The 18,545-nt window shown below is 40.4% G+C and overlaps 1 protein-coding gene across 3 annotated transcripts in view; it reads right to left on the bottom strand.

The window, feature by feature from the left end:
• Positions 1 to 10,636, bottom strand: part of LOC306855849 (nectin-3-like protein) — a 63,614-nt gene extending 52,978 nt beyond the window's left edge. For 2 of the 3 annotated variants that reach the window (XM_079394769.1, XM_079394767.1), the window contains exon 1: positions 10,501 to 10,630. In XM_079394769.1, coding sequence (XP_079250895.1) covers positions 10,501 to 10,606 — 106 coding nt within the window. In that variant the 5' untranslated portion in view covers positions 10,607 to 10,630. Of the gene's footprint in view, positions 1 to 10,500 lie in introns of all 3 variants that reach the window. The other variant, XM_079394768.1, reaches the window with a different exon arrangement.
• Between the last annotated feature and the right edge of the window lie 7,909 nt (positions 10,637 to 18,545).

Genomic DNA, 18,545 nt, shown 5'->3' with positions numbered 1-18,545 from the left:
GGCTCCTAGAGTCGCCATGTTGGAATTGCGACTCTAGTTTCCTCCCGTAGCGCTGCTTCGCCGCCTTCACCGATCTGCGCACGCTGTAAGATGCAGCCTTGTAATCATCCATGTTCCCGGTGATGAGCCCTGTGTTGTAGGCAGCGGAGCGGGATCTCAGGGCGTCGCGGATGGTTTTATCCACCCACGGCTTCTGGTTGGGAAACGTCCTGATGATGGTTTTCTGCACCGTATCATCCATTAGTTTCTCTATAAATCCCACAACCGCTTCCGTAAACAAGCTGACGTCATCAGAGCTGCGCCGGAACATGTCCCAGTCTGCGTCATCTAGCGCGTCCTGCAGAGCGGCCACCGATTGGTCCGTCCAGCGTTGGACCTCCCTCTGCACCGGGGCTTCCTGTTTCAGCCTCTGTTTGTAAACAGGCATGAGGAAGATGGCGGCGTGGTCCGATTTCCCAAACGGTGGTTGTGACTGTGCCTTGTAGCCGTTCTTATATGGGGTGTAACAGTGATCTAATGTCCTTTCGCCCCTGGTGGGGCAGCTGATGTGCTGATGGAAGTTCGGCAGTGCACGCTTGAGGTTGGCACTGTTGAAATCTCCCAAAACAATGAATGCGGCGTCCCGGTGCTGTGTCTGGTGAAGGTGTAGTGTTTCATGTAAATCCCATATCGCAGTGTCCGTGTCCGCTTGAGGTGGAATATAAACGGCACTGACGATGACCGAGCTAAATTCCCGAGGGAGATAAAAAGGGCGACATTTGATGGTCAGAAGTTCAAGATTCGGTGTGCAGGAGCGTGAGAGGGGAACAATGCTTGCGCTGTCGCACCAGTGTTTGTTCACCATCAGACATACTCCACCTCCCCTAGTCTTCCCCGAGTCCAGCGTTCTGTCCATGCGGTAAACCGAGAAGAACTCGGCCGGCTGGATGGCGTGGTCTGGTACCGCTGGGTTCAGCCATGTCTCGGTGAAGCAGAGAAGGTTGCAGTCCCGAATGTCCCTCTGGAACCTGACTCTAGCCCTGAGGTCATCGAGTTTGTTATCCAGCGACTGGACATTGGCAAGCAGGACACTTGGTAAGGGAGCGCGGTGTGCGCGAGCCCTCAGCCTGTCCTGACGCCGGCTCGTTTCCCTCGAGGACGCCGGTACGGGTCGCGTCCTTTGTTCCTCCTCAGGATCTCGCTTGGCCAGGATGGGTCCGGGTTCACAATCGGCGAAAGGTTAGTGCATTGTGCACCAATAGAAATAAGAGTGGCCCTGTCGTATGTAAGAATGGCCATCTTACAAAAAGAAACCGGTGTTTATAGTTAACAATACGAAAAAATAACAAAAAAAGACAAAGTTTGGTCGGAGCAGTCGTGACGGCAGCCGATCTCACCGGCGCCCTCTTCACATGTCATTGAACATGCATTTTTGTGAATCCCTTACTGGATTAGCATTAAGAATCAATCTTATTTCCAGGGTCACTTATCAATGCCTTCAGGATATTTTAGCAATAACATCAAGGTTGTCCCACAGACAATGCGGGTGTTATACAGAAAACCAGTGGCCATATGATAACACGCACCATTACTAAGTGGAAGTCTAAACTGAGTAAATTATCAAACACATACATAAACTTAATAGGCCTCTCATTAAAACCTACCAGGGCTGCGGGCACACACAAAGAAAGGGTTGAAGTGACAACACCAAACACACACTTTTGTAAGGAGCGCTGTGGGCACTCTGAGGGACCCTAGGGATTTCCATGTATCCCGGGACGATCTGAAAAATATCTGAAACCTCCACACAATGCAGCAAATACGCATAAACTGGGCCAGAATTCATCATTCTGAGAACACTATAGAATATGAGATTAAAGATACAGAATCAAACAGCCTTGAGAAGAGAGGAAAGGTGGGGAACTGCGAGCAAAAAAGACACCATGGCAACAAAACAGCATTTAAAAAAAAGAAACAAGTCAGGATGGATTACACTTCGCATTAAATCTACACGCTTTCCTTACTCTATGTCATAACATCATGCAACAAAATGACTTACAGGTGTTTTGCGATGTTTAAACAGGTACTCCTAGGCAAGTTTCATGTAGAGAGGCAACTAAAAGCAAACCATTACTAGGTTGACTTTAGATGTTTACAATCAATGACTGTTTTACATCCGTTTATGTAAAGAGTTTTGTAAATGACAATGTTATAACGCTATGGGAGATAATATCTACAAGTAGTCTCTTGCGCAATGCTACGTATTGACCTCAAAACACTTTTACCATGGTTTGTAAACATGCAACATTGCATCACACGACCAGTTTCATATGTATGGCTTTTCTGATGTAGTAAACTTGCTCTGTAGCTCACCTGGTACAGATTGCATTGTATTGTCAGGTATGGTTCCCGTAAACAAGTCACAATACTCAATAAGAGTTCAAAGCCTTGTAGAAAAGCTAAAATTATATTGCTTTTGGTTAGGCTATAGGTAGGGTTTAGTGTAGGTGGTATGCTATTTTCAAACACGACTGAGCATTACACTCACCAGGCATTTCATTTCTCTGCATTTATACAGAAACCAACATTATAAAATGTTGCCAGATTTACATTCATCCATGTTTGATAAAACTGAACGCATATTTAGTGCCACTCACTGGACATTTCACTTTGAAAGTGTGAAAGTGTCACAAATGTACAAGAAACAAAATGACATCAGAAATGTCGCCACAAACAAGCTTTTCCAATGAGCCTGGTGAGAAAAAAAATAATTCATCATGTTTAAATGCATAGTAGAATATTCCCAAAATCAGTGCAGAAAATGCTAATTCTTTATCATAATAACACACTCCCAAGTCATAAGCAGCAGCAGAGCAAAGATTACAAAGAAATCTTTGACCACCGTCCTCCACTGACAGCTGCAGAAAGTCTAATCATGCCATAGAAAGAAGTTAGAAACTACACACAGGGTGAAAATGTCACTGTTAACCAAAGACCACAGGCTCATAGAAGACACATGGCTCATCTCCCCACCCACAGAGAGACAGCTGCTTGATGAGGAGGTCACTGAAACATGGCTGCCTTTCATGCTCCGGCAAAAAGCTGAGCCGGTCATCTCAGATTAATGCAGCGCTCAGAGATCACTGACTGTCTGTTTGTTTCTCTCTTATGTTAACAACAGCACCATCGCAACACACACGCACAGAGACAGCATCCTAAGCTGGCCTCTCCATTATTGCTTGGGCTTAATCCTCTTTTGCAACAGAGGGACAGATGAATGAATCCCAATTCTCTACAGCACTGACATCTCATCGACCCCCTCTTTAAACGTCACAAAATTTTAAATCGATATATGTCGGCTATTAAATCTCCCCGTGATCCTTAATTTCAGAAAAACCTGTTTATTTTTGTTCTTTTGCACAGAGCACCTCAGTCTGGGGGAAAAAATAGCTGGCAGCGCTCTGTTTTCAGCCTTTGATGATGCTAAGACAGCTCATCTTGATCCTGCAGGGTACAAAAGAAGAAAACGTTTCGTGGAGAGGTGCAATATGCATTAGGCTAGCTAGTCGAGTACTTGTTATAGACCAAGAAAAAATAACATTCAAACTTCAGAAACAGATTTTCCTCTGTCGCACACACCATACTTTTTATGGCTGTCGAAGTTGAAATGTTTTCAAAAATGAAAATTGTGTCATTAAATACTCACCTTCATGTCAAAAAAGTATTCTCGTAGCTTCATAAAATTACGGTTGAATCACTGGTGTCACATGGACTATTTTAATGTCCTTACTACCTTTCTGGACCTTGAACGTGGTAGTTGCGTTGCGGTCTATGAGGGGTTTAGAAAGCTCTCGGATTTCATCAAACATTTCTTAATTCATATTCTGAAGATGAACGAAGGTCTTACAGGTTTGGAATGACATGATGGTGAGTAATTAATGACAGAATTTTCATTTTTGGGTGAACTGTCCCTTTAAGTTGTCTCATCTGAACTGAATATTTAATGCAATCTTTTTTTTTTAGCATTTATTGAATTAAATATTAATGTTTCTTTTCTACAGACAAGCTGGAACCAAACTGGTCACAAATCTAAACTACAGTACCATTCAAAAGTTTGCAGTCAGCAAGATTTATTTATTGTTTGTGAAATAAGTCCGCTTAACAAGGCTGCCATAATTTGATCAAAATACAGTAAAACAGTAATATTATAAAATGTTATTACAATTTAAAATATCTAGTTTCTATTTTAATATGCACATCTTAAATGGCAAAGCCAAATTTTCATCAGTTATTACTCCAGTCTTCAGTGTTGCATGATCCTTTAGAAATCTTTCTAATATGCTGATTTGGTGATTAAGAAACATCTTTTTATCGATGTTGAAATGATAGTGTGCGGTTTAATTTTTTTTTGTGGAAACCATGATACCCATCTCGTATTTATTCCCCTCCCCCCAGGATTCTTTGATAAACATAGCTCAAAAGAATAATATTTACAACATACTTTACTGTCACTCTTCATCAATTTAATGCATCCTTGCTGGATAAAAGTACTAATTTCTTATTTAAAAAAAAAAAAAAACTTTCTAACAGTAGTGTACATGTATAGCTCTGGGAGAGTGTAAAGGGCGACATCAGAATCACAACCGGTACAGAAGGTGAGCGCACTCTCCATGAGCCCCTGCACCGACGGGCTCTCACAAGCACAGATGAAAGGGTCTATATAAAGAGGTCATTCATTATTCAACCTCACTCCAAAGCAGCGTGACCTGTAGTGCCAAAGTGGAGAAACCTCTACTCATACAACCACAAAACATGCATGTTTTTCATAGGTTATTCATGAATAAACAATGAATAAGGAAGCTGGCCAAGACATCTTAATGTGTACAATGTATTGATGCCTTAATGGTCCTGTGGACAGAACACTTTGTTTTACCTCACAGATTCCATGTCACAAGCATTACAACATCATCAACAAAATCCTGTTACAGATGGAGCTTACTCGCAGACGCACTGCCGGCCCCGTCCATTCGGTCTTGATAAGAGAGAGCACTCAGGGGGCCGGGTAGCAGTGATTTAAGCTCTGGAGAAATACATAGAGATTGAGAGTGTTGAAAGGATTGCATTTAACACCACTAATGCTTCAATTCCCACATCACCTTTTAGTGCTTTTATCGATCACAGAGAACAGTCAAGACGACAGTCAAAGAAGAATTCGAAAAAAAAAAAAGTTATATAAATAAATTTACTCAGTGCGAATATTATTAGCCTCTGATATTAGTGGTTCCTGGTTTGGGACTGGCATGAATTTAAGTCCCCTGGAGATACTGATTTTTCCAGACCAGAAAGTGCGGAGTGGTTCCAGATTAGGCACAGGATCGGACACCAGTTCCCTATCACCAATAGGGGTTTTGGCTGACACAATCGGGTAACAGAAAATCCTTTTTTTCCCCCAACGTCGTCAACATGAATTTATATTATTGGTTAAAGTGTAGTTTGTAGCATGTGATAAAACGAACCATCACTCAAATCAAGTGCTCAGGAAGAATAGGATATTTTTTTTTCTTTTTTTGGAAACTACTTACGTCTCTCTAGTGATGTATGCTGGAATTCTCCAGACTTCTCAGGTGGTCTCAAAAGGATGCAAATATTAGTTTAAAATAGTTTTACTTAAATGAATTAAATTGCAATTTAACATATCAAAATGATGACACTGCTGCACTAATTTAATTGTTAAATAAGTACAGAAAGGTCACAAACAGTCACTACTGACATTTGATAGATTTAAAACTACTTCTCATTCATACTTGTTGATCTTATGTTAGATAATACTTTAGGAAACTCAATAGTCTTCAACAAAAACATGAAATTTGTACCTCAAGCTCAGTAACAGAACACCTAAGTGTACCCTATTCATAGAAAGTACCGTGATATCTATACAAAAAAATTTAGATACTGATATCACTCGACTGAAATAACAATGCGCTGAGAAAATCTGCCTTTAACAAAGAAAAAGGCCTGGGAGAAAATATAAAGTCCAAGTTATTAACCAACCAATTTGATTCAGGGATAAAAATGGAACATGGTGACAGAGACAGAGAGAAAAGCAATTAAGACGACATGAATGAGATGGAGCGAAGAGCAGTTTGAGAGAGAGAGGTAGAGAAAGACTGGGAGCAAGGGAAGGAGGGAGGGTGGGATACACCGAGTGGAATGCCAGGGCTAATCCCCAGTTCCTGTGTGGTATTTTAACTGTTATTCTTTCCTCCTCTCTCTCCTCATTCCCCTGCCACCATCACTCACTGCAGTGCAGCGAACAACCATGTCTGGACAAACCTAAGGACAGGAGACGCAGTGGCCGACCCCACTGGACACAAGGTCTTAGCGTCAGCCGGGAGTCTGGCCTGACATTTGTCTCCTTAAAGGGTTAGTTCACCAAAGAATGAAAATTCTGGCATTAATTACTACCCCTCATGTCGTTCCAAACCCGTAAGACCTTCGTTCATCTTTGGAAGTCAAATTATATATTTTTTGAGAGATTTTTTGACCATGCATAGACAGAAATGCAACTGAAATGATCCCAGATACAGAAACATAGCAAGGACATCTATAAAATAGTCCATGTGACATCAGTGGTTCAATCATAATTTTACAATGCTGCGAGTATACTTTTTGTACTCAAAGAAAACAAAGACTTTATTCAACAAATCTTCTCCTTGTCCCATCCGCTGCCATTATCGAGAGTACCACAACCAGTGTTGGGAGTAACGCGTTACAAAAGTAATGCATTATAGTAACGGATTACTTTTTGTTGTAACGCAGTAGTGTAAGGCATTACTAATGAATTTTCAGTAATATTTTACTCGGTACTAGTGTTGTCACGATACTGGAATTTCTAACTTCGATACGATACCTTGAAAAATATCGATATTCGATACCATGGAGAAAAAAACTGCCACAATATTAAGGGGGTAATTTTTTTAATTTAAAGATAAATGTAACAAGTCGAGAACATGCGGTATATTTCCAAATTCTGAGTTTTAGCATGTCTATTATTTGAATGCATACAAACATTTTTTATTTATTCTTACAGTAGCCTTATGAAATGTGTTTTCCCCCTCAGAAATTCTGTGTTGTGTATTTAAATTTTACTGGATATCAGATGAAGGCATAAAACAATTTTAATTAATTTATATTTGAATTAATGAAAATTAAACATTTACATTTTTGGCAAATGAAGGGGATTTACTATTAAAATAAAAATATTTTGTGATTATTTCTTTAAAAAAAATTAACAGTAGTAGTAAGTAGTAGCATTATGTACATTCTACTAAATAATAGTAATATAGCCTATTTCTGGCACACGGTCTTTAATAGGCTAAGTTAAACCGAACTTTTATTTTGACGGGTTGCCGTGAATACTTTTAAAGTTCTGTGTGACACATTAGTAAACACAACCGCACGTGCAGCACATTCACACAGAGACGCACAGAACATGCAGGATTCATATTTAAATCGACTTTTGCAGCTTAATATTTACAGATACTAGTCCATATCGCGATTTGATTTAAGTGTAATGACCTACTTTTGATTAATTCATCCAAACTTTGACAAATTCCGTGACATTCCGCGTTAAACTGTAAATTCCGTTTTTATGACTGGATTCCTCGGGCCTGTTTTAGGCTTCTCCTTATCTTTATATTTTAGACATCCATCAATTATTGATGAAAAAATTGCCACGCTAGTGGAAATAACATGAATCCGTGCTGCTGCGACTGTCAAGAGCGTGTCCTGCAGCAGCAGCGAGCCGTCAGCACAGCTGAAGAGTTCTGCATTCAAATACACGTAATAAAGCTTGCAGCCCCAGCAAAAGTTATTACCATGAATGTGCCCGGGGGAAATAGTAAGGATTCGCCATCCCCTCGTTAGACGCGCCTTTAGAAAGAAGTGCATCTTCACGGATAACGATTATATTAAATAGTTTTTGTTTTCATTTTTATTTATTTTGTTAAGTAGTAATTTAAAGCTTTCTATAGATATATTTATCATGACGGTGAGGCATATATTCGCTGTCTTTTGGTTCATTTGTGAAGCGCTCCTGTTCAAGGTAAAAGCACAACGTTTTATTGACATTGTGAGTGCACAAATAAAAGTAGACCCTTACAGTTACAAATGATGTATTACTCTTACCTTTATGAGCAAAAAGTATGGCGTAAGTTGTTTCCATTTAAAAAAAATTGCAATTGATTGCGCTGGTGCCTCCATGTCCTGCGCTTTAGTTTCCACTCTCCGCACAAACTGGATGCAGCGCACATTTATCTAGGTTTAACGTTTAAACATTGTTATATGCTTGAACTGTTTTAGTATATCTATTGATTTTATTTTAGGCAAGTCATGATGATTTGAGAAGGCTAAATTGATCAAACATAAGCTATGATCAGCCTGCCGGTCTGCCGCTGGCCGCTTGGTCGTTACTTTAAGAAAGAAAAACCCTATTTAATGAAAAAAAAAATGCTCCAAAGGTTTTTTCTAAATAAACTTAAAAAGCCGTAACGAAATAAACACTTTGCCATTAGGGCAGGGCTCTAGTACATTTAGTAATTTTAGAATGTTAAGTTCTACTTCTGTAGATATTTTGGTGAAAGTAACTCAGGAGTCATGTAACGCATTACAATTCTGAGACAGTAAGATTGTAAGATAAGGAATTACTTTTAAATAACAGTAACAAGTATTCTGTAACGTATTACAGTTTGGAAGTAACTTGCCCAACACTGACCACAACATATGCGTATTGCATTCCTCTGCTCGTATATAAGGTCGTGGTACTCTCAATGGTGGAAGACTGTCCCGGGAGAGAATAAATTGTTGAAAAAGTCACTATTTTTGTTTTCTTCATGCACAAAAACTATTTTCGTATCTTTGTAAAATTACGGTTGAACCTCTGATGTCACATGGACTATTTTAAAGATGTCCTTACTACCTTTCTGGGCCTTGAATGTGTCAGTTGTGTAGCTGTCTATGGAGGATCACATAGCTCTCAGATTTCATCAGAAATATCTTCATTTGTGTTCTGAAGACGAACAAAGGTCTTACGGGCTTGGGATGACATGAGGGTGAGTAATTAATGACGGCATTTTCATTTTTGGGTGAAGTATCCCTTTAAAAAGAACAGGATGTTTATAAACCATAAAATGCTAAGAATAAGCCAAGTCACAACCTTTGCTCCTAGACCAATAAAAATGCCAATGAAAGTAACAAAGTAAAGCTTTAAAACATTCCATCTCGCTCCAAACGTTTACTGTAACATTTAGCGATGTCACAGACAAAAACGGCAATTGCTTTCATGCCCAAAGGCCCGACAAATACTGGCGAACGACGGAATTTGCGGGGAGGGAGTGATCGATGGGGCGCGAGGACGCCGTCTCGCGCAGACAAACCGGTCACTATGGATACCGCCCCACTGTGCACGAGCCGGAGTGCGGTCTGACCTCTGCCTGCATGTGTCCCCTACAGCTGCAAAATGATACACAGCTGAAGCCCGTTGCTAAAAGAAGGTAACTGCGGTCGTGACAGGTGTGCTCGCAGACACCCAGACAGTCAGGGACAGAATGAGTTTGACTGTCAACGAGAATCATGCCTGTAGGGAAATATTGTTTAAAATTAACTGCAAGGTTGCAGGTATGACCAGCTGAAAACCGCCTTAGACCAGCTAGAAACCAGGTAGCAAGCTTACATTGAATTTATTTATTTTTGCAGAGATGCGTTAGCAAGCAAAATGCAAAACCAAATAAGCGCCTAACAATGCAAATGTCAAACTTGGGTCACTTATAATATAAAATACTTGCGATGAAGTTACCAGACACTGTGAATTGCTAATCTGGCTCACAAACTTCTAGTTAAATCCATTTTCAGATTAACTTTGTCAACAAACGAAGCAAATAAAACGAGCTCTATTGTTCTGCTACGACCACGCTTAAAAAAAACAAACAAACAAACAAAGAGCGCCACATTTGGCGTGGATTACGAGCTGGCAAACAATGACTAGCATTCCACCGACAACATAAATGTCAAGGGGTTACTTCGAGTATCTGACTATTCTTTAAAGACGTGAGGTAAGAAATCAATATTTATACATATATTAAAACGACTAGCTGCTATTTGTTTTTCAGTTTCTGCTAGGATGTTTCCATGGCAGCTGAACCTCAGTCCTCGTGCGAGATTCCTGCATTCACACAATCAGCTTAGTTTGATGGAAAATAGCGGACTTAAACAATTAAGATGGCTAGATTTGGGTTCCAGAGGTAATAATTTAAGGTATTCAAAATGTAATCGGCTAAACCTAAGTTTTAGAAACTTTTTGTGGCACAAACGACGTTGCACGGTAACGTTTTGAAGGACTGTCCGCGAGCCTGGACGGCGTCATGTTCACGCGCTCAATACTTTCCACAGACAGTTGGATTCCCCCAAAGTTTGCCAAGGGCTTGCGCGCGCACGACACCGCAAATAAGGCATGATCAAGCCTACCTGACATAAGTGATAGCATGAGCAGGACTCTAACATTCAGTCCCGGGTGGATCGGGTTATTCCTGAGATAATGGGCAGTCATTGTCAGCGCCATATCGCCGCCCATGCTCTCGCTTCTCTCGTTCCCCGAAACTCTGAAAGCTCCTCAGCAACAACTCCATAGGGACAAGGCTGCTTCTGGACCGTACCACTCCGCCTCTCCGTTATGGGGGTGTGTAGTCTCACCTGAAGCGCAGTCCATGCAGACAAAAGTAGCTGGCCGATCATCAAGTTATAGGCCTATTCTATAGATCACTTATATAGATCATCATATACTTTCATCCAGGCTATATTTGATTATATGTAATAATTTTGTGTGTGTGTATAGGCTACTGTATATATACTGTATTTACTGATGTCAAACGATTAATCGCAACCAAAATAAAAACAATTTTTCATGTAATATATGTGTGTGTACTGTGTATATTAATTGTGTATGTATTTTTAAAATATTTACATGTATATATAATTATATAATTTATATTATATTATTATATTTAATATACCAATATAGCATATTTTTTTTCTGAAATATATACATGTGTGTATTTATATATACATAATAAATATACACAGTACACACACATACTGTATATCAGGCATCCTCAGATCTGGCCCACTCCTGCAGAGTTTAGCTCAGGGGTGTCCAAACTCAGTCCTGGAGGGCCAGTGTCCTGCAGAGTTTAGCTCTAATTCTAATCAAACACACCTGAGCATGCTAATCAGAGTCGTCAAGATCATTAGAAAATCACAGGTAGGTGAGTTTGATCAGGGTTGGAGCTAAACCCTGCAGTTGATTGGCCCTCCAGGGAAAGATTTGAGGAACCCTGATGTATATTATGTAAACAAAAAACTTTTATTTAGGATGCGATTAATTGCTATTAATCGTTTGACAGCACTAATGTGTGTGTGTGTGTATATATATATATATATATATATATATATATATATATATATATATATATACACACACACAAATAAATTAACACATACAATTAAATATAGCGTAGCTGAAAGTAGCAATTTATTGGAGTCTGCGAGAAGATCTCATTTTCTGACTGTTTTGTTTTACCGATATTTGTTAACACAAATTCATGTAAATGATGCATATTTGTTGTATGTAACAAAGCGTTGCATGCAGTTTCACATGAATGTTTTCACTGTTATAGTGCTACCTTCTGTTTAATTTGTAGGAATATGCATGCAAGCCCCTGAATAGCTAGTGTCCAAATGAAAATTCACCCCTGTAAATTTATCTTATTGTTATAAAAAATTTTGCAGCTAATAATCTAACGTTTACCTACCTTCAATTTTGGGAGCAACGCCCACATTTAAAAATCCAATCAACAACCAATGCATAAAACAAAGTTCATAGGCTACACAATTTTTGATAATCACTTTTTCGATAATGAAGTAAATATCTGTTACTACTTCCATTTCTGAGAAACGCTGTTGTAAGTGGATTGGACCGAGCGCCAAAACACTTGTAGCCAATCAGCAGTCAGGGACGTGTCCACTCATGATGGGGGAGGTGCCTGTGTTGCATACACTGATCTATAATAGAGAATTATGTAGAATATACTACACATATTTACTAGTCATTATATATTGATCAGTGGTTGCATAGCATGTTTGTGAATTTAGGGGCGGAGCTATTAAGATTGGGGTGTGTTCCTTTTAGGTAGGGGCATGTTTGTTTTGGTGATTTCAAATATTAACATTGTTTCTCAGAAATTGCTTACTGCACCTCTAAGTTTCGTGAAAAATGGCTACTGTTAACCTCGGCTAATAGCTGCAGAAACCTGACTGGTCATAATTTTACTATTCAAATTTCCTTATATACTGCAAAAGCCTTTGGCTGGATTCAGAATTCAGCTCACATCAAATATAACATATTCAAACGCATTCAAAATTAAATGCCAATTGTACCAATGAGCACCTAATGTCATAGCAACAACAAATGGCCACATTCCCACCAAATTTGTGAAGTAAAGAAACAAAAGAATTAAAAGAAAAGCTGCGTTTATTTAACACTTCTGTTACTTAGTGGAGGGATTGTCGTCGTAAATTGTGCCACTTGTTGGTCCAGTTCCACAAATGGGCGCTAAATTTCTGTTAGCATCAAACTTAATCCCCCTGTACTCCCTGCTAATCCACTCAGCCCCCTTTTTAAGATTTCGTCTTGAGTCCAATCTGTGCTTTTCTTCCCTCGAAGCCACAACAAAACCCCTCACCCCATTGCCGTTACCTCTTGGTCTGAGTCTAATTGGGACATATAGAAATTAACACAATAATCCTACCGAACAACAAAAGCACTGGGTGGCTTATAGCTCCACCCCATTTATGCCAGATCAGCAACTTGTTGACTTTCTGTCTTGTCTCAATCCAACCAGGATAAGCTTTTGCTCACTCATTTATCTGGATAGTAGGGGCTGGAAAGCAAAGAAAGAAGTGAGGCTATACGCTACCCTGTTCCCCCCTACTGTTACTTTGATTTATTGGACAGAGAAATTAATATTTTATCTCCAGGGCATTGTTGATCACAACATGCAAGAAAAAGACTCAAAAAAGAGGTTGATAACTGAAAACAAAAATAAAAGGGAGTATCTTTACAGTAGATTTGGCCTTTATGATCTTGTCTAAACTATTTCCCAGGAGTCACAATGCACCAACAAAGTCAGCTCACTCTGTTTCTGATATTTCCTCCATGAAAACAGCACATCAAAGACAGTGATCCCTAGACTCTCCCACCACCCCTCGGAAGAGAGCATCGCACCTCATTCCTTCAGGATCTGTTTCTTTAAGCAGCATAAATGAACCGAACATCTCCTCGTCAACAATCTCACAGAGAGACTCCATCCATTCAGCAGAGGTTTTGTCCATCTGCACCCAGAAGGCTTGGTTTACAAAGACTCTGGCCCATCATCATAGTTCCCTAAATCCCTTTTTTGTTGTTTGTTGACTCAGGTTTTTTCTAAGACAATACATGAACCAAGCAATAAATTCTCTCTCTTTCTGGTTGTTAGATGCAGGCAAGTTTAGGTTTTCAATGTGAGGGATGCCTATTGGAAAATAATGTTCTGGGGAGACTCTGGAAATTTATGAACACCTTTATTCAATGTTCTCTTCAACTGCTGTAATGTGGGCCAGTGTTTCACCTTACTGTTTGAACTGGAATTAATCTAAAAGCCAATTTTCCTGCTAACTCATTCTTTCACCATTTGTTAATTTGGAAAAGGTGGGAAAAAGTGAAGGAAAACTGGGCACATGTTCTCACCTGGCAGTGAGAGAGGGACTATTTATGAGCTACTCCAAGTGATTAAAAAATTCAAGAAGGATTTACTCACGGGGTGACTGACAATTTTATGATGATGAATAACTTAATTCTGATGTATATCCCACAGTTCTTCTCTAATGTGTGACAGGGGATCGATAAAGTTTCATTTCTTCTCTGTGTCTGGATGTTTGTCTCTGTATTAAAGTGAAAAGGTTCTGACTACAGTATATTCCAGAAATTCCTTTTGTCAAATTTAAGTCTTGTTTTGTGGCTTTATCTGTAGTCCACGGCATTAAGATGGATATAAACATCTGTCAGTCTTGAAATATGCCTATATATATGACCCTGGACATTAGGTCATTAGGGTCAATTTTCTGAAATTGAGATTTATTTATTTTTTTAGGTTTGCTAGGATAGGAAAATATTAGGCCGAGATACAACTGTTTGAAAATCTGGAATCTTAGAGTGCAAAAATAAAAATACTGAGAAAATCGCCTGAGAAAATACAAGTGTGACTTTATATATATATACACATATATATACACTCACCGGCCACTTTATTAGGTACACCTGTTCAATTGCTTGGTAACACAAATTGCTAATCAGCCAATCACATGGCAACAACTCAATGCATTTAGGCATCTAGATGTGGTGAAGACGACTTGCTGAAGTTCAAGCCGAGAATCAGAATGGGGAAGAAAGGGGATTTAAGTGACTTTGAACGTGGAATGGTTGTTGGTGCCAGACAGGCTGGTCTGAGTATTTCAAAAACTGCTGATCTACTGGGATTTTCACGCACAGCCATCTCTAGGGTTTACAGAGAATGGTCCGAAAAAGAGAAAATATCCAGTGAGCGGCAGTTGTGTGGACGAAAATGCCTTGTTGATGTCAGAGGTCAGAGGAGAATGGGCAGACTAGTTAGAGATGATAGAAAGGCAACAGTAACTCAAATAACCACTCGTTACAACCTATATGCAGAATACTATCTCTGAACGTAATACATGTCGAATCCTGAAGCAGATGGGCTACAGCAGCAGAAGACCACACCGGGTGCCGCTCCTGTCAGCTAAGAACAGGAAACGGAGGCTACAATGAGTCTCTATTTCTGCTGCGACATTCGGATGGTAGGGTCAGAATTTGGTGTAAAGAACATGAAAGCATGGATCCATCCTACCTTGTCTCAATGGTTCAGGCTGGTGGTGGTAGTGTGATGGTGTGGGGGATATTTTCTTGGCACACTTTGGGCCCCTTAATACCAATTGAGCATTGTTTAAACGCCACAGCCTACCTGAGTATTGTTGCTGACCATGTCCATCCCTTTATGAATACAGTGTGCCCATCTTCTGATGGCTACTTCCAGCAGGATAATGAACCATGTCACAAAGCTCAAATCATCTCAGACTGGTTTCTTGAACATGACAATGAGTTCACTTTACTCAAATGGCCTCCACAGTCACCAGATCTCAATCCAATAGAGCACCTTTGGGATGTGGTGGAATGGGAGATTTGCATCATGGATGTGCAGCCGACAAATCTGCAGCAACTGCGTGATGCTATCATGTCAATATGGACCAAAATCTCCGAGGAATGTTTCCAACACCTTGTTGAATCTATGCCACGAAGAATTAAGGCAGTTCTGAAGGCAAAAGGGGGTCCAACCCGGTACTAGCAAGGTGTACCTAATAAAGTGGCCGGTGAGTGTATGTGTGTAAAATTTATTAAACTAAAGTCACTTTTTGCAGATTTATCTGTAATTTTGTTTTTATGTTGTGCTTTATGATTGATATAAACATCAGCAAACCAGAAAAATAGCCAACATTTGATCTAATTTAGAGATATTTGATTTGTATTTGAAACACCAGTTATGACCGTTGACCTTTCGTCTTTCTATGAATCAAATCATTACATTAATGTCATGAAGAAAAAACCTAATTTAAAAAAAAAAAGTCTAATTTATAAATTTTCATTAGATAGCAACAAAACCTTTTAAATTAGGCAAGCTTCCCTCAAAGAGGTTTTGTGTCTCTAATGGTGTGATGCCATGGTAACATTCAAATGATAATGTATCCTGAACTCGAGTGATAGTGCAGTTAATCTAGTCCTCATCTTGCTCCAGAGGTTGTCTTGGAACCAGAACAAATGGACATACTTTAGACAGAGCACTTGAAATGCAATTGCTCGACCTTGTCGTTTCAAACTCTGCAAAGTGTTTTTGTAATTTATCAAGCATTACGTGCCTGAAAGATTTTCCTCAATCCAAACATTTTAATGTTTAGTATATTTTACCTCCTGAAAATGCTATTTTTCATCCTTGCATTTTGTAAAACCGGGAAGCGCACCGAGGGTGTTGCCTGCTCCAGGAATGTTGCATGAGTCCTCAAGGACCCTTAAAAGAGGAGGTTTGGTGCACTCTCTTTTGTACCAACACGTCCTGACTTAACTCCCTCCTTGCAAAGCACACTATAGTTTATTCAAGTAAATACACTACAGTATTTCATAAAGCTGTAGTTTTAAACATTTCCTAGACAAGTAACATAGAACAGCCCCCCTTGGACAATAAATCATGTGTCTAATTTCATCATATAGCATGCCAGTAACCAGCACTCGAGTTGCAGGGAATGAAGGGTGTCTGATGCCAGTTGGAAGGATGGAGGAGCTGTTTATGCATTCATGCTCTCAGTCTCATTTTTGTGTTCAACCCCATCACTCAACGTGAAGCGTTCTTTTTATTCTCATTCTTTTATTTTGGATTCAGTAAACAAGTCTTTTGCTTTATATATACAGAGTGCAAGATCAAAAACTAAATGTTTGCTGTCAGGGCTGACTATGGGCTTTCCTTTGATTAGTCCAGCAAACCCCAAATTACTTCAGTGTTCAGTCAACACTGGGATGTTAGTGAAGTTCTGAAGTGGGATCCAGTGTCCAAATCCATGTAGTCCTAGATGAATTTCCATCACAATGGTTGCAGAAGGCAGTCAGTGATATGATAAAACCAAACCAAGTTATATAAACCATGGCAGAGTTTACTTTGTCTATTTAGCAAGCTGTTTCCCATGAAGATGTCAGTTTTCAGAATGATGACTTGGAAAGAACAGTGTTTTTGACTCCTCTATTGTCTTCATGTCATTTTGACCAATGTTTGGTAAAGAATACACCAGAAATAACACATTGTTTTTGATACTGGCACCAGGATTAACAAGGAACGACAAACCGTGGTTCACTGCAAAACTCAGACAGCTCCGTCAGGCCAAAGAAGATGCTTACAGGAATGGGGACAGAGTCTTGTATAAACAGGCCAAATACACACTGGAAAATGAGATCAGAGTGGCAAAGAGGAATTATTCAGATAAGTTAAGGATTCAATTCTCTTCCAGTGACATGGCTTCAGTGTGGAAAGGTCTGAAAGACGTCACCAATTACAAGACACCATCCCCCAGCACTGTGGAGAATCAACAACTGGCAGACGATCTTAATGAGTTCTATTGTAGGTTTGAAAGAACACCATTCACACCTCCTGCAACCCCCCTCTCCCCCACACCTGAACTGCAGATAACAGAAGATGACGTGCGCCAGGTCTTCAAAAAGAATAAGAGAAGGAAGGCACCAGGCCCAGACAGTGTGACACCAGCCTGTCTGAGATCCTGTGCTGACCAGCTGGCCCCCATCTTCACACAGATCTTCAACAGATCCCTGGAGCTGTGTGAAGTCCCCTCATGCTTCAAACGCGCCACCATAATCCCCATCCCAAAGAAACCCAAGACTACAGGACTTAACGACTACAGACCTGTAGCTCTAACATCTGTGGTCATGAAGTCATTTGAAAAACTGGTTTTGGCTTATCTGAAGGACATCACTAGACCCCCTGCAGTTTGCCTACAGAGCAAACAGGTCTGTGGATGATGCAGTCAACATGGGACTGCATTACAAACTGCAACACCTAGACAGACCAGGGACTTATGTGAGGATCCTGTTTGTGGACTTCAGCTCGGCCTTTAACACTATAATTCCAGACCTCCTCCTGCCCAAACTAACTCTGCTTTCCGTGCCCACCTTCGTCTGTCAGTGGATCAACAGCTTCCTGACAGACAGGCAGCAGCTAGTGAGGCTGGGAAAATTCTCGTCCAGCACCCGCACCATCAGCACTGGAGCTCCTCAGGGCTGCATTCTCTCCCCACTGCTCTTCTCTCTCTACACATCTAAAGACCCCTCTGTCAAGCTCCTGAAGTTTGCAGACGACACCACACTGATCGGCCTCATCCAGGACGGTGACGAGTCTGCTTACAGACAGGAGGTTAAGGAGCTGGCTGTTTGGTGCAGTCTTAACAACCTGGAGCTCAACACGCTCAAAACTGTGGAAATGATCGTGGACTTCAGGAGAAACCCCCCTGCTCTCCCCCCACTCACCATCATGAACAGCACTGTGACTGCAGTGGAGTCATTCAGGTTCCTGGGCACCACAATTTCTCAGGACCTGAAGTGGGACAGTCACACGGACTCTATTGTGAAAAAGGCCCAGCAGATGTTGTACTTCCTTCGCCAGTTCAACCTACCACAGGACTTGCTGAAACAGTTCTACTCTGCCATCATTGAATCAGTCCTCTGCACTTCAATAACTGTCTGGTTCAGCTCAGCTACCAAATCTGACCTCAGAAGACTACAGAGGGTAGTCCGGACTGCTGAGCGAATAATTGGTTCAACACTTCCCACTCTCCAAGAACTGTACATATCC

This window comes from Barbus barbus (genome assembly GCF_936440315.1).
Source record: "Barbus barbus genome assembly, chromosome: 36".
NCBI classification, from domain to species: Eukaryota; Metazoa; Chordata; class Actinopteri; order Cypriniformes; family Cyprinidae; genus Barbus; species Barbus barbus.
The sequence above is the reverse complement of the archived record's forward strand: the minus strand, read 5'-3'. Positions and strand labels throughout refer to the sequence as shown.